Here is a 14,776-nt window from a genome sequence, read left to right on the forward strand (position 1 = left end):
CAGCAGTGTACAACAACATATATAACACACACATAACAAACACATAACAGACATATAACAGACAATAGAGACAATCCCAGTATTATGGTTTCATTATTACATTAGGTTTCAACATTAGTGTAAATGAATAAAATAAATAATAAGAATAACATTGGAGTACAGGACGATATAAACAAGATTCTTGATATAATCAGTGGATATAAGTTGATAGAAGTTGTGTTTTCAGTTTTTTCTTAAAGATGGAGATAGAATGGGACATTTTCAGACTCTCTTCAAGCTCATTCCAGATCTGAGGTTCTCTGTATGCAATACTGAAACAGGTGCATTTTAATTTCCTTTTTTCCCTGTGATTAGGGTCTTATTTGTGGTGCTATAGGTATGATGAGGAGAGAAGACTGGAATGAGGTCACATCATTTATGGTTTAGTTTATGAGCAATCTGGTACATTATGCAAGCATTCTGATAATGGTTGTACTCAGCAAGCCTCAGCCGATTGTAGTGGTAGAAGAGAGTTTTGGTTGGAGAGTTATATTCAGACCATGATATGGCACGTATGACTTTCTTTTGGAGAATCTTTAGCTTTTGTAAATAGGTTGGAAATGTGTTACACCATATGATATTACAGTAATGTAAGTGAGGATCAAATAAAGTTTTATATAAAGTGAGAAGTGCAGAGAGTGGAAGGAAGTGTCTCAACTTAAAAAACAGCTGTATATTTGGACAGTTTTTTTTGTTAAAACATCGATATGACATTTAAAGTTCAGAAATTCATCAATGATGATCCCCAGGAATTTTGTAGAGCTGACTCTTTTGATACTCTGTCCATTTATGGTGAGACACTATGTTTTACACTATGTTATATAGTGGAAAAAAAAACAAAAAAAACTGCTGTATTGAATATCCCTACCAAGCTCAAAAAAATCAAAAATACGCCCATATGGACTACAAATTCTACAAAAATAGGACCTTGTTAGAATAAGCTTCATTCTCAGTTATTTTCTCAGGAAATATGCATTGCATTATTTCATCATAAAAGTCACATATCATACAGAATAGACTATGGTAGCTGATGCTACAAGATGAAACTGTATCACACTATCAGGGTTCATTCATGTTCTTGTTCTTGCTGGTTATCATTGGGGGGAGCTGCGCGCCAATCAGCATCTTGCGTTTGTCCTTGGAGACGCGGTGCGTTACGCGCGGTGCGACCTGGAACCTAATCCATTACTGACGTCTGCTCGTCTGGGCGGAGCTAGTTACAGACTACTGACACGTAAGAATCCTGCATTAATTTTAAGGAAGAAGCAAATCTTTTGGATATAGTCAGTTGTACCTATTATTCTTGAATCGGTCTTGATGTATTGTCCATAATCCATCCAGCCATCTGGTCAGCTGTAGGCGCGCAGGACCGAAACAACAAACCCAGAAAATGAGATTCTCAATGTTTCTCTCTCTCCTGAGGCCGATCGGGCCGGTGATCGTAGGTATCTCTCTGGGCTTTACCTTGAGTTTACTGAGTGTGAACTGGGTGGAAGAATCATGCGTCCTCGACGGGAAAACAAGCGACGAAGTGAATTTATCCCAGGATGGGAATCTGAAGGGAGCCAGAAAGCCCAACTCGATCTCTACGGTGAACGATGTGGATCCCGAGGAGGATTTTGACCCGAAGATTGTTCCATATAAACCTGTTCAACAAAACCAACCCAAGAAACTTTTCCGGTAAGCTTGGAAAACATCTATTCTATGAAACGCATTTATATTCGGCTTTAGGAAATAATGAATGAAGTCATGCCGTCTGGGCAGGCCGTAAGTCTATTTAAGGACCCGGATACTATGTTTAGATTATTAAATTATAGCTAGGGTAATTAGCGGCCTCTTTTATCCATATAAAACTTTTCAGAATACAGTTTGTGTTCAATAATCATCAGATATGACCCGCATGAAAGATCACGAGGGTCCAGCTCAGCCCCGAGGGAAAAGAGCTTCTTTACCAGAGAACCAGCATGAGCACTGACTTTTGATGGTGAACAATTGTTATTGACTGAAATCAATTGTATACTTCTTAAACAATTATACTTTATATTAAAAAGAACTTTAACATAGGCCTAATAGCGTATCGTCTCTTACTCCCTACTTTTACAACTGTTGCTCTGCATCATGAAACCTGGAGTTTCTGTGACTGAGGCCTCATTAAGAGTCACATTTGTCACCTTGTAGTCTTGGCGTCCTAGAAGACTGCATTCCTGAGGTCATAGCCTAAACATTTTCATTCAATAAATTATTGAAATTGTTTATTACTTGATTTGTTAAGTAGTTTTATAGTTTCATTTGTTGCCATTAAAGTAGTATTTTTTTTAGCAATGATAAGTTGAATCAGTAGCCTGTGTCGTCTTGTGTGTAAGAGCATTAAGCTTGACCATGTGTTGCATCAGAGCAGCTTGTGTAGACATGTTTTGTGCTCTGGTGTTTAGGTGAAAAGAATGGCAGATGGTTTGCCAGATAGCTCACTAAACCTCTTTATACTGCCACCACAATTCACCCCAGGCATTAGCTAACTAACAAGCAACCATCTTTTCTTTGGCTGAATGTTTTTCAGTTAGACAAAAATATGCCTAAAATGTTATACAGAGGGAGAGTTTTTCTTGCTTTGTCAGCGCATTCAACATTTGTTTTGTGGTCAGTATGTTGCTGCCCCTGCAGATCCTATGGCTGCTTTTAGAAGTCCAGAACAGACAGGCATTTGAAGAGATTTACAGGGTAACTATACGTTTGCACGTTCACCTTGTCCGATACCGACAGACGGCTCCATTACCCCAGATACAGCTTTGTGTTGCCTGGCCTTCTGGTGCTGCCTAACTCCTCAATCCTGCTCCAGGCTTCAAAGGTGCACTCTCCTTGATCATATCCCAGGAGACTTAGAGCTCACTCACACCCACCAGTGAACAGACCCCCCCCCCCCCCCTCCACCCCACGCGGGATCAATAAAGTACACTCCGCTACTAGGCCTACTTTAAAGGTACACTAGTCAAGATTTGGATGTAGACTAATCTTTAAAAATAATAAATAATAATAATAATAAAAATAAATAGTGATACAAAACTTTTAGAAATGTGTGCCCTGGTGAAGGACCGAAAGCTTGGCTATTAAATGATACTTGCATGGACCTAAGTGTTCAGAACCTTTTTGTCTCTAGAAAGGTGCAGAATAAAAGAATTGCTTTTCCCTCCCATTATTGATTATGAATTTATGGGTCCGAAGTGGACATTTTGTTTCCCTCCGTCTGAGATGTCTCAGGTTTGATTCCAGGGGTGTAGTAGTGCCTAAAGAAGTGGGTATATTCTATATTCTCTTCCTCACCAGCTCTTAACGTAGGGGCCTGTCGTTGTGTGTTGGGTCTCTTAACGTAGGGGCCTGTCGTTGTGTATTGGGTCTCTTAACGTAGAGGCCTGTCGTTGTGTATTGGGTCTCTTAACGTAGGGGCCTGTCGTTGTGTATTGGGTCTCTTAACGTAGAGGCCTGTCGTTGTGTGTTGGGTCTCTTAACGTAGGGGCCTGTCGTTGTGTGTTGGGTCTCTTAACGTAGGGGCCTGTCATTGTGTGTTGGGTCTCTTAACGTAGGGGCCTGTCGTTGTGTGTTGGGTCTCTTAACGTAGGGGCCTGTCGTTGTGTGTTGGGTCTCTTAACGTAGGGGCCTGTCGTTGTGTGTTGGGTCTTAGGGCAAAGTACATCAGCACGGAGCTGGGGATCCGGGAGCGGCTGTTCACCGGGGTCCTGACGTCCAAGAACACCATCAACACGCTGGGGGTGGCCGTGAACCGCACCATCAGCCACCACCTGGACACCGTGGTGTTCTTCACCGGCATGCGCAACCGCAAAGTCCCTCACGGCATGTTCGTGGTCACGCACGGCGACGAGAGGCTCATATGGAACATGTTCCAGACCGTCAAGTACGTTCTGGAACACTACGTCAACGAGTACGACTGGTTCTACTTCGTCCAGGATGACACCTACACGGAGGCCGACCGCATCAAGGCCCTGGTGGGTCACCTGAGCATGGACCGGGAGCTGTACATGGGGAGTCCGGAGGAGTTCATCGGGGGGGAGATGGAGCGGAGGTACTGCTACGGTGGGTTTGGTTACCTCCTCTCCCGGACCCTCCTGCTCCGGCTCAAACCCTTCCTGGAGAACTGTCGCAACGACATCCTGAGCGCCAGGCCAGACGAGTGGCTAGGGAGATGCATCATTGACTACGCCAACACCAATTGCGTTGACGAGCATGAGGTGGGTTGAAGCTTCTCTTCTGTGGCCCAGTTTGAATGCTTTCAACAGAATTATTTGTATTCCGACCCCTTATTTGAAGTATCCAGCCAGCCACACTGAATAATGGCAAGACAGAGATAGTTAAGTGTTGTTTTGAACTACTGTGTCTTAGACAAGTTGTGTGACAGGTAACCGCTGGGGCCCAAGCAGTCAGAGGAGTACAGACTTGTGACAACAGAAAGCCCAGTCTACTTCAGGGACCACACGGAGAAGAGGCATGACAGCTACCTGTCCCCATAGAGAACATGGAGCTAAGTCACTGATGGAGATGATAACTCTACCAGTGCACCATGCCACATGAGGGCAGTAACAGTCTAGAGAGATTATGCTTTAATTACATACTGCATATGATCTTTACCTGTGCCTTGTTTTTGAGAGTGTGATGCTGACGCATGCACTTAAACCGTATAAACCTGCAGTAAAGGTCACACACTGTTCAACTTCATTGCTCTTAGATATTTAACATGAGACATTTCAGTTATTTGGTCATTCAGCCTCAGGGAATCTGTGGTTTTAAATGGCATCTAGCCTTAGATACCCTCTCATACGTTTCTATTTACTGCTCTGAGGTCAATGGCGGGAGCGGGTAAACATCTTGTTGAACGGTCTCTACAGAAACAGAGGGCTGTGTGGTCATCGTAGTGCCCCTGCCGAGGGGAACTCCCGTGAAGGCATGTCCATGGAGGGAGGAGAGGAATAGGGGAAAAGTCTAAAGCCAGTGAGCTGGTTCAACCCTAACCATGTTTGTAACGGTCATTCAGAACACAGAACCACCATGCATTCCAGCGTGGCGCAAATACAAACCTATAGATAGCTTTTTAAATGGCGTGTAATATGGAACGCTTTCCCCTTTTAAGAGCAGTTCTAGAGATGCTACGCCTTTGGCAAACATTCTTCATCTGCGAGTGACCCCCTGTGCCCGGCCTATTGGAGGAGAGATTGAATTCTTTGTTCTTTTAATAGCTTGATAAGATTGGATTCACTTTCTGCCATCGCCTGTGACCAAGCTGCTTAGCCCTTTACTCTCTCCATCTAAAACGGTTGTGTCTTTAGGTGGGATTTCATTGCTTCTTGTGATAAATTTGGTGTTGATCATGTGTTTTATCCTCTTAAGGATTTACTCGGCACTACACACAAACAACAGTCTGGTTTTCCTCAAGGCTTTTACCAATGTGTATTCAAATGGAGCCTACCACAGACACCTTGATCATTTGAGAAAGTGGACACAATTATCATTTCCTGGGGGAAGTAACATACAAAAACAAACTACCTAATTGTGTGTCAAAGAAAATGAATGTTATCTTTCCCTAATAATAATCCATTATCATCACACATCAACAATATTGCAGCCTAATCCTTATGCATCACGGCCTAGACATCCAAGCAGCCATTTAAAGAGTTTATTCCGGGAGTGCTCCAGGGGTTATTATTTTTGATTGCCATCCAACACTTGAGTAGTTTAAAACGCATCATTTAGGACGCACTAGTCTGTGGTTTGGATAACTCCAAAACAAACATATGTGGCAGTTGGTTCTCTTAGAGCAGAGAAAATGGTAGCTTTAAACAAACCCATTCCTTGCAATGCCATATTGCCCATCTGGTTTTTCTCCTACATTTCCATTAGTTATTGGCTCCGATTCCTTTTTTTGAGTTCCTGTGTGTGACGCGCCGTTGTTTTGATTTCAGGGGCTGCAGTATTACCGTTACGAAATGGGCAAGAACTCCGATCCAAGTAAGGAGGAGAACATGCAGTTTAAGAACGCCTTAACTGTCCATCCAGTGTCGGACCCTGAGCAGATGTACCGGCTGCACAGACACTTCACTGAGATAGAACTTCAGAGAACCTACGACGAGATCACCAAGCTGCAGGTAAGCCGAGCCTGAATGCCATAAAATGTCAGTCCCGGGTTCGGTCTGTGAAGTGTGTGAATTGATTTATGATCAAACTGTTGGGGAAGTTCAATTCTGTTGAAACCTTGGTTGTTATTGGCTCCACCAGTTAATGTTGGTCCTAAACACGTTTTGAGTATAGTCTTGTAGCATCACTGTCCAGTGACGTTCATAGATGTCTTGTTTAAGGCCTTGTCATGTCTACGCAGGCCGAGATTAAGAATGTCAGCGAGGTGGCTTTTGATGGCAACCGCAGCTCCCAGTGGCCAGTTGGGATCAACCCCCCCTTTGAGCCCAAGTCTCGGTTCGAGGTCCTGAGATGGGACTACTTCACAGAGGAGCAGGTGTACTCATGCACTGACGGCTCCCCCAAGTGCGAACTGCGCGGAATTGACCGGCTGGACGTGGCGGACGTCATCGACATTGCCATGGGGGAGCTGAACAAGAAGTACAAGCCTGTCCTCCACCTGAAGAAGCAGCAACTGATTAACGGTTACAGGCGTTTCGACCCCACCAGAGGCATGGAGTACACCCTGGACCTGCAGCTGGAGGTGGTCAACCAGAAAGGCCGCAGCCGGTCCATCACCAAGAGGGTCCATCTGGTGCGTCCCCTCAGCCACATCGAGATCATCCCCATGCCTTATGTCACCGAGGCCACCAGGGTCCACATCATCTTACCTTTGTCCCTCCAGGACAAGAGCTACGTCAACCGCTTCCTGGAGGTGTTTGCCTCCAATGCCTTTGAGACCAGCGAAAACGTCATCCTGACGTTCCTGTTCATCTACGACCCACTTGAGGCGCAGCAGGTCAGCCAGAACGACATCTTTGCCAGTGTAAAGTCCCAGATAACTGCATATGAACGCAAGTACCCCTCAGTCAAGATCCCCTGGATAAGTGTCAAGACGGAGACCCCTTCGCAGATAAAGTTCATGGACATCATCTCGAAGAAGCACCCGGTGGACACTCTGTTCTTCATGGCGAACGTCAACACTAACATCAATTTAGAGTTCCTCAACCGTTGCCGAATGAACTCCATCAACAACTGGCAGGTGTTCTTTCCCATCCACTTCCAGGACTACAACCCCGACGTGGCCTACCACAACCAGCAACCCCCGCCCATCATTGACCTGGTCAAGGATGCCGGCCATTTTGACCGCAGCTCCTTCGAGGAGGCCTGCTTCTACAACTCGGACTACATGGCGACGCGCACGCGCATGGCCGCGGACGTCCAGGAGAACGAGGACATCCTGGAGACCTTGGACATCTACGACATGTTCGTCAAGTATTCCGTCCTTCACGTGTTCAGGGCGGTGGAGCCGGCGCTGCACCAGCAGTACCGGCACCAGGTCTGCAACCCACGCTTCAGCGAAGACATCTACCACAGGTGTGTCCAGAGCAACCTGGACAGCCTGGGGTCGCGCTCACAGCTAGCTATGCTGCTGTTTGAACAAGAGCAAGGGAATAGTACTTGAACACGCCCTTGAAACATCGGTACTCATGGTGTGTGTGTGTGTGTGTGTGTGTGTGTGTGTGTGTGTGTGTGTGTGTGTGTGTGTGTGTGTGTGTGTGGGGTGGGGGGGTGAGCATGTATGTACAGTGTGCATAGGTATGCATTAAAGAGAGAATGTGTTGTGTGTGCGTGTGCGTGTGTGTGTGTGTGTGTGTGTGCGTGTGTGCGTGTGTGTGTGCGTGCATAAAAACAAATGCAGTACATTTCTAAAGAAACCTTTTGCTAAATGTTTACAATGCAATTGTGCTGTCCATACAAGAGGTGTGTTGTAACCAAGTATGTGTGCGTCTCCACATTGTGAGCACGTTCAGGTAGGATTTTAAACTTGTAGTCATGCTGGATAGTTTCACCTTATTTTATTATTATCAAAGTCCACCTGTGATGTGACACTTGAGGTACATGTATGGCATTAAACATGCACACCTTTTAATACTAGCTCACTTGCAGTTTAGTGATCCCTTACCAAAGCGCATCTCCCTATGTGTGCCTTTGATATTATTCCTTAGTTGGTCCCTTCATATTTTCATAGGCATTGTTACCATAGGCATTGTTACGTATGCGTGCGATCAAATATGTCCAGTTGAGTTGCACAGAACATGAATAGTTCATACACACTTTTTGTAGATTGAATTCCCTCTAATTACAGTTTATCATGGGGTTTGTGCTGCATGTGACTAAAGTGAATAAAGATTCTTTATTCATTGTCATTTTTTAGTTTAACAAATCTTGCAGTGAGGGATCAATCATCTTTTGGAATGGTATTATGTTGAATGAACTTTTAGGCACTGACATATTCATCAGACGTGTTTATGAGATTGAGTTTATGAGATTGTTGAGTGGGGGGGTGGTAAAGAAAACGTTGCTGTACCCCAGTCCAAATGCAATGTTCAGCCCGTACCCATGGACACTAGTAGATTGTGTCTGGACATGGTCTGTAAGACGCCAAAGGTCAAAAGTGGGGTTCTAACAAAGTCTGTGGACGTGGTCAGATATGTTTAATGTGTTTAGTCCTTGGAAAGATGTGAGATGGGACTAGTTAGCAATAAACCAAAAGTTAATCTATGTACATTGAAAGAAATTTGAAATTGGTCGACATTTTTTAGAATGTAGTTGTATAATGTTGTATACATTACATGAATGTTCGTTGTCCAATGCAACAAAAGGAACAGGATATTCCAGTCAGAAATTGCTATTGTCATTTTCTTCCACACTTTTCATTTCAATTTTCAACCCTTATAAGTGTTATAAGTACATTGACGTTGTTGGGGCCATCTATTGCATAGTTTTACATTTAACAATCCGCTGTACCCTCTCCTAGTGCTGTGCCACCTGAGGCCTTCTATGGAGTGGATGTAGCTGGTACTAGAAACCTTAGTTTGAAACGTCGGCTTTCATTTAATTTTGTGCAATACTGTAGACATTATAATAGAATTGGATAACTGTCTAATTGAGGACGGGGGTATGTTTGACATGGGCTGCAAGTACAGTAACATGTTATATAATATATTTATAAAACTATTATGATAGCAATATCCTCTGTCACACAGCACTGTATGTGACATGGCCTACATTAAGACTTAACTCACAATTCCTCTTCTTTGTTGTTTGTTTTTGTTTATTGAATACACTTGAATACACTGTAAATTTATTAGATTCAAATTATATTTGTATTTTGCTTAGACAAACACTATGAACACTTTGAATCTATCATGAAATGAATGCATGAAGATGGAAAGAAACAAATGACTATTGTAAACCCAGAGACCTTTATGTTCAGATTCTGCGAGTTTGTAATTGCACCCTAAATGCTCATGAATATGTTAATATGCATGTTCATCATTTCACTAAAGACCATAAGAGATTACAGTATGCAAATTCCGAATGCTGAAGCTCAAATGATTGCCATTGTTTTTGATGTATGTACAGTATATACTTTTCTCTAAATTGTTATGTTTAATACTTGTTTATTAGCTTTGTTTACACAGTTTGAACTATTGTTGTCCTGAGATATGTTCTAGACCTGCTTTATATTTTACATTTTGTCTGTTGAGTATTATGCATTTTACTACCATTATGATTCCAATACGCGATTCGATCTCTGTTGATCAATCATTTATTAGAACAGTAATTTGAAGTGTACGGTGTACTGTTATGCATTTCCAATTATTGTGTTAATTGCGTCTATCTATTCATCTAATTGAGAAACATTGACGGTTTGTAAACTAAATCCTTTTTCTTTTTAAAGTAATCAAACGAGTACCCTGGTGGAATATGTCCTGTTTCATAAGTACTGGTACTAATAAAAACATTGTACTGGCTCATTTTCTCTTACAAAGTTACTCATTTTAATATTAATGCTTTATGGACAACATGCAATGGTATACTGAAACTCTTAAATGAACTGTGAATTATTGTAATTATGAAATAAACAATATTTAAGTATGAACACATGCGTTAGTCCTGTTCTGTGAAATGTATTGTCTGATATGGTATCAGGAACGGGTGCAGCGAAGCGCTGGTGTTGACAGAACACGTCCTTTAGGTGTCAGTAGAAGAACACGTTTACCCGTTCTGCTCTGCACCAGTGGGCTTTCATTAGCAACCCTGTGAACTGGATGGAGAAATACTGTCACAAAGGTTTAATATGAATGTAGATTTTTTTCACCCCAGTCTTGCTCAACAGTGTCAGTCCCCTACGATTAAGCTGAGAGCATTCAGCAATTGAGTTGACCGGAGTCAGGTATTTCTGAGCTTGAGTTGAGAAACAGGGAAATTACCTCGTGTAATTATAGGTTGAACATTTGAAGGGGCCACACACACCACCCTGAGGCATGCTGTAAAACCACATAACTACAGGGCACTGGGGAGTCAATAGTATGTTATTATTTTGTGCTGCATTTTGCATACAATCCCAGGACTTTCTCCTCCCATGCATAAGGTCACACCAAGAATTCTGAGTGGAATTCTGCTTTACTGCTTCCAAAGATGTTATCCTACACGGTTTATACTATTGTTTACCAGCTTGAATCAGGATTAACTATTTACTTACCTTTGAATGTATCTGTCCATAGCTCCATGTCTTTGACCAAGGTCACTGTAAGTGAGAATGACTGGTTCTCACAGCTGAGGTATAAAGTATGTGGATGGACATAAAAGTATCAGATTAAAGCTCAAGTCTACCATACAGATCATATAGGAGTCGTTTAATTTACCAATCTAAACTTTAATATTTATTGTACTTACCATAACATTTATAAAATGTGTTCTAACAGAGGAAACAGTCACAATATCAGACTTCTGTACAAAATGTAAGCGTTCATTATTAACTGAGTGAATTGTCTGTTTCCATATCCGTTATGTAGCTGTTAGAATTGCTCAGATCTGTTCTTCGTTTGGAAATCTCTGCAGTCCTGCAAGGTACTATGCAAACTGCTGCACTAGAGTTTGACACAACCCTTCTGTTGTCACATGTGGAACATTCAGTTGAAATTAGACAAATTAGCTATGCACAAATATATCTCATAGACAGAGTGGTGAGTTTGTGAATATACAGTTTATGCAAACAGCATCACAGAAGGTTTTTTTTTAGCTGAAAAGCGTATGGGAATCCCAGAGACAGAACAGAGAAGAAGCTGATTCAGATATATTGAAAATATAAATTAGGGAACTCCAATATCCATCTCAGTAGCATTGTCATTTAGTCACACAGCAATGTGTACATGTATGTGCTCGCTACAAAGAACAAATGAATCACACCCATTCTGATTATGAGAATCACCACTATCTATGAATACCTATCTTCAGATAACTGTAATAATCCAAGCCTCCCATGGATATGGTGCTCCTCTGTGCATCCTTGTGAAGCCGTGCCCGTGAATGTGGCCTGTCAGAAGATGTTATTGATGACAGAGCAGAAGATTGTTATTCATCGCCAGTGGAAGATGCCATCAGAGACTGTGATTGGGAGCCTTTGAAAATGTCACAGTGACACATTATTATGAATATTAAATACCCGTGAACAGCCCGGGATTACTTGTCATGGGAAGGAGGCTCTTCCCCAAAGGCTCATGTGGAATTTCATTGTGGACTGGTGGTTAAACAAAACTAAAAATCAGAATGTAGTAGGCTACTGTTCGTTTTCAGGGATATTTACACCAGGTACAAAGGTACAAGGTACAAATTGAACACAAATAAAATTATTCAGAAAAGGTTCTATTCAAAAGTGTTATGGGATCATATACAGAGATGTGAGGCATAACGCCGTGAGTAAACCACTCTGTTAAAAGTCCAACCACATGGCGTCAGTCCCACACCCACAGTGGATTGTCAGGAAAGTGCAGTCAAAGTGAAAGGTGTTTTAATGTGGCTCTGTACCTCTCAGGGAAGCTGACAGCTGTGTCAGACCCGGCTCTGACACACCACAAATAATCATTTTACAAGTCACAGTTCCAGCTCGGATATTTCAACGGATTCATCTCGCCCTATTCTTAAATATAGCAGTTGGTCTAGTGTGGCTACACTCTGTCAAATGTGCTGTATGTGTATTAGCCTGATGCACGTCTGATCTGTGAATAAACGCTAACCTTTTCCTCTGCATTCCGCTCACAGTTAAAGGGATGAATTGGCCTTATAATTAAAAGGGATGAATTGGCCTAATAATAATTCAACGTCTCATTGGTTGCTTTGGTTAGGGATGTGTGATCTCATTGACTTGAATAATGCTTGAATAATAAAGGTTATATTTTTGTGAGGGAGCTGTATTCTTACACCTAACTGTCAGAACCAAAGCCTTCAGGCTGAATGTAAAATAGGAGTGTGTATTCATCCAGGAGGTTTTACCATTTTCATTTTGATGTGTTTTTGTTGAATTATTCCAGGTCAGAAATATTGATTGATTGATTTTTTTTAACTGACCATTTTATCTGTACGTTTGGTGCTCGGAGCAAAACAATGAGTTATCAATCTGGTTCAGTTGATAGACAAGAAGAAGTCTGATTGCTACAATCATAACTGCTACCTATTTAACTGCTAACTATTTCCTTAATCATATTCTTCAAAATATATAAATAAATATACAAAATCAGAATCACAGAGGTTATATATTAACTCAACATAGCCATCAATCATTTAAAAACAGTGCTTTCTCTTTGTATGAAGAGGTCTGTACAGGTTTAATGATAGTCGCTAGCCCCTTACAGCGTAAGGAGCAGTGGTAGCTAAGAATGAAATTGGGAGCAATATGATTCTTACTCTAAATATTGGTCTCACTAAAAGACCAACATTTCCCTCTGAGTTCGTTTGTTAATAAATTGGTGCAATGGTGGAATGGAGTGATGTGGCCTGTTGTGTTACTCTATTCTCATCTTGTATCCAATATAGAGGGGTAATTAAAATGTCTCATTAAATAACTACATCATTTACAATGACAGAACGATCCAATATGGTACAGTGACGTGTGAGAGACACAGAGGGAGCCATAGGCAGATAGAAGGACTGGGGTGAAACATGAATCAGATACATGAATCAGATTATTTGTATAAATTGGTTTAAGATGACATGCAGTCCTGGTGAGCCTGGTCTATAGATCACAGATGGGCCAGCTTCTTGTGGGAGGAGGAACAAAGATAAGGTCCTCTGCTGGAATGAAATATCGGTGTCCTTTCTGACATACAAATGGTCCGTTATAGCAGCACAGGTCGGGTGTTGGACTTTGGCTGTAGCTTTCACTGGTGACAGCAAAGAGGGATCAGACTGAGATCACAGGGTCTGTTATTCTGCCCAATCACAGCACAGAAGGCACCGCATCTTTAGTTGTCATCAGGGTTGGGAATTAGCAGGCGAAGTCCTCAAAGGCCCCGTGGGGCCCGTGGTGTGTGCGGTGGTTGGGGAGCATTGTGTTGGCATAGGCCCCTTCCGGATGATTCCTTGTCATGGTTGTCACGTCACTGGACTCCTGTTTGCCAAAAGACCATAAGGAAATGAGATGCAGTGTATATTACAAGAATAATGTCCACAGAAGCCATCTTTGTCAGCAGATCCCCCGAGCCTGGGGGTGTTCTGTACTGTATCATATTCAATAAGACTAGAAATGGTGCTCAGAGAGCACAGGCCTCCGCCCATCAATGCATTTCGTGGCTCTGTGTGAACCAACATTGAATGGGTTCTAAATTGGTCCATACTACACCCCTCAGAAGTGGGTCGCACACATCCCAAAACTACTTACAAGGCAGGTGCTGGACTAAAAAAGCATATGTACAAAAGAAATTAAGAGTCCACACACTGTAGCTCCCATTTAGTTCATTTTATGGACAAAAACATGTTGTGACGTTTCGAGCGACAACGCTCTTCCTCAGACAACTGAATAAACATAGACACACCAACTTTTAAATATGGTATCTGAGGGGTAGAGTTAACTGTACTAGGAGTCAGGTGACCCTGACACTTAGCACAATAGGTTTCACCTGTTTAAAAAGGGGTTAATTGTATATCCCATTAGGGTCATATGACCTTCAGATACCATATTTAAAAGTTGGTGTGGCTATGTTTATTCAGTTCTCTGAGGAAGAGCGTTGTCGCTCGAAACGTCACAACATTTTTTTGCCCATAAAATGATCTAAATGGGAGCTACAGTGTGCGGACTCTTACTGTCCTTTGTCCATACTACATACTACAACCCTCCACCGAGTTTCATGAAAAGCGGTCTGGTAGTTTTTTGCGTTAACCTGGTCTAAAAAATCCCGACTGTGTTTGGGTGGCTTGTTGACCCGCCCCATGATTTGGATCCGCTCCAAAATTGAATGGGCTCTAAATTGGCCCTTGCTACACCCCTCCACCAAGTTTCATGAATATCGGTCTGGTAGTTTTTGCGTAATCCTGCTATCAAACAAACCAAGACAGGGCTCATGGACCCACCCCGGGATTTGGATCCTCTCCAAAATTTAAGGGTTTCTAAGTTGGCGAGTTTCATGAAAATCTGTCTGGTAGTTTTTGTACAACCCTAGTCCCAAAAATGAATGGAGGTGCATCGACAAACCAGGTCAGCTCGTGGCCCCGCCCG

At 42.4% G+C, this 14,776-nt stretch overlaps 2 protein-coding genes across 2 annotated transcripts in view; one reads left to right on the forward strand and one right to left on the reverse strand.

The window, feature by feature from the left end:
* Window positions 1-1,261: 1,261 nt before the first annotated feature.
* On the forward strand, window positions 1,262-7,681 carry chpfa (chondroitin polymerizing factor a; the record flags this gene model as incomplete). Its single annotated transcript, XM_084443460.1, has 4 exons — window positions 1,262-1,719; window positions 3,716-4,280; window positions 6,006-6,188; window positions 6,419-7,681. Exons 1-4 carry the CDS (start codon window positions 1,430-1,432, stop codon window positions 7,679-7,681), a joined length of 2,301 nt encoding a protein of 766 aa, XP_084299586.1. The 5' UTR covers window positions 1,262-1,429.
* Window positions 7,682-13,549: 5,868 nt separating this feature from the next.
* Window positions 13,550-14,776, reverse strand: part of asic4a (acid-sensing (proton-gated) ion channel family member 4a) — a gene marked incomplete at its 3' end in the record, with an annotated part of 77,933 nt that continues 76,706 nt past the window's right edge. The window contains 1 exon segment of the mRNA XM_084442988.1: window positions 13,550-13,672. Within this exon segment, the coding sequence (XP_084299114.1) occupies window positions 13,550-13,672 (123 nt within the window).

The sequence above is a fragment of the Borostomias antarcticus genome, assembly GCF_949987555.1.
Source record: "Borostomias antarcticus genome assembly, chromosome: 9".
NCBI classification, from domain to species: Eukaryota; Metazoa; Chordata; class Actinopteri; order Stomiiformes; family Stomiidae; genus Borostomias; species Borostomias antarcticus.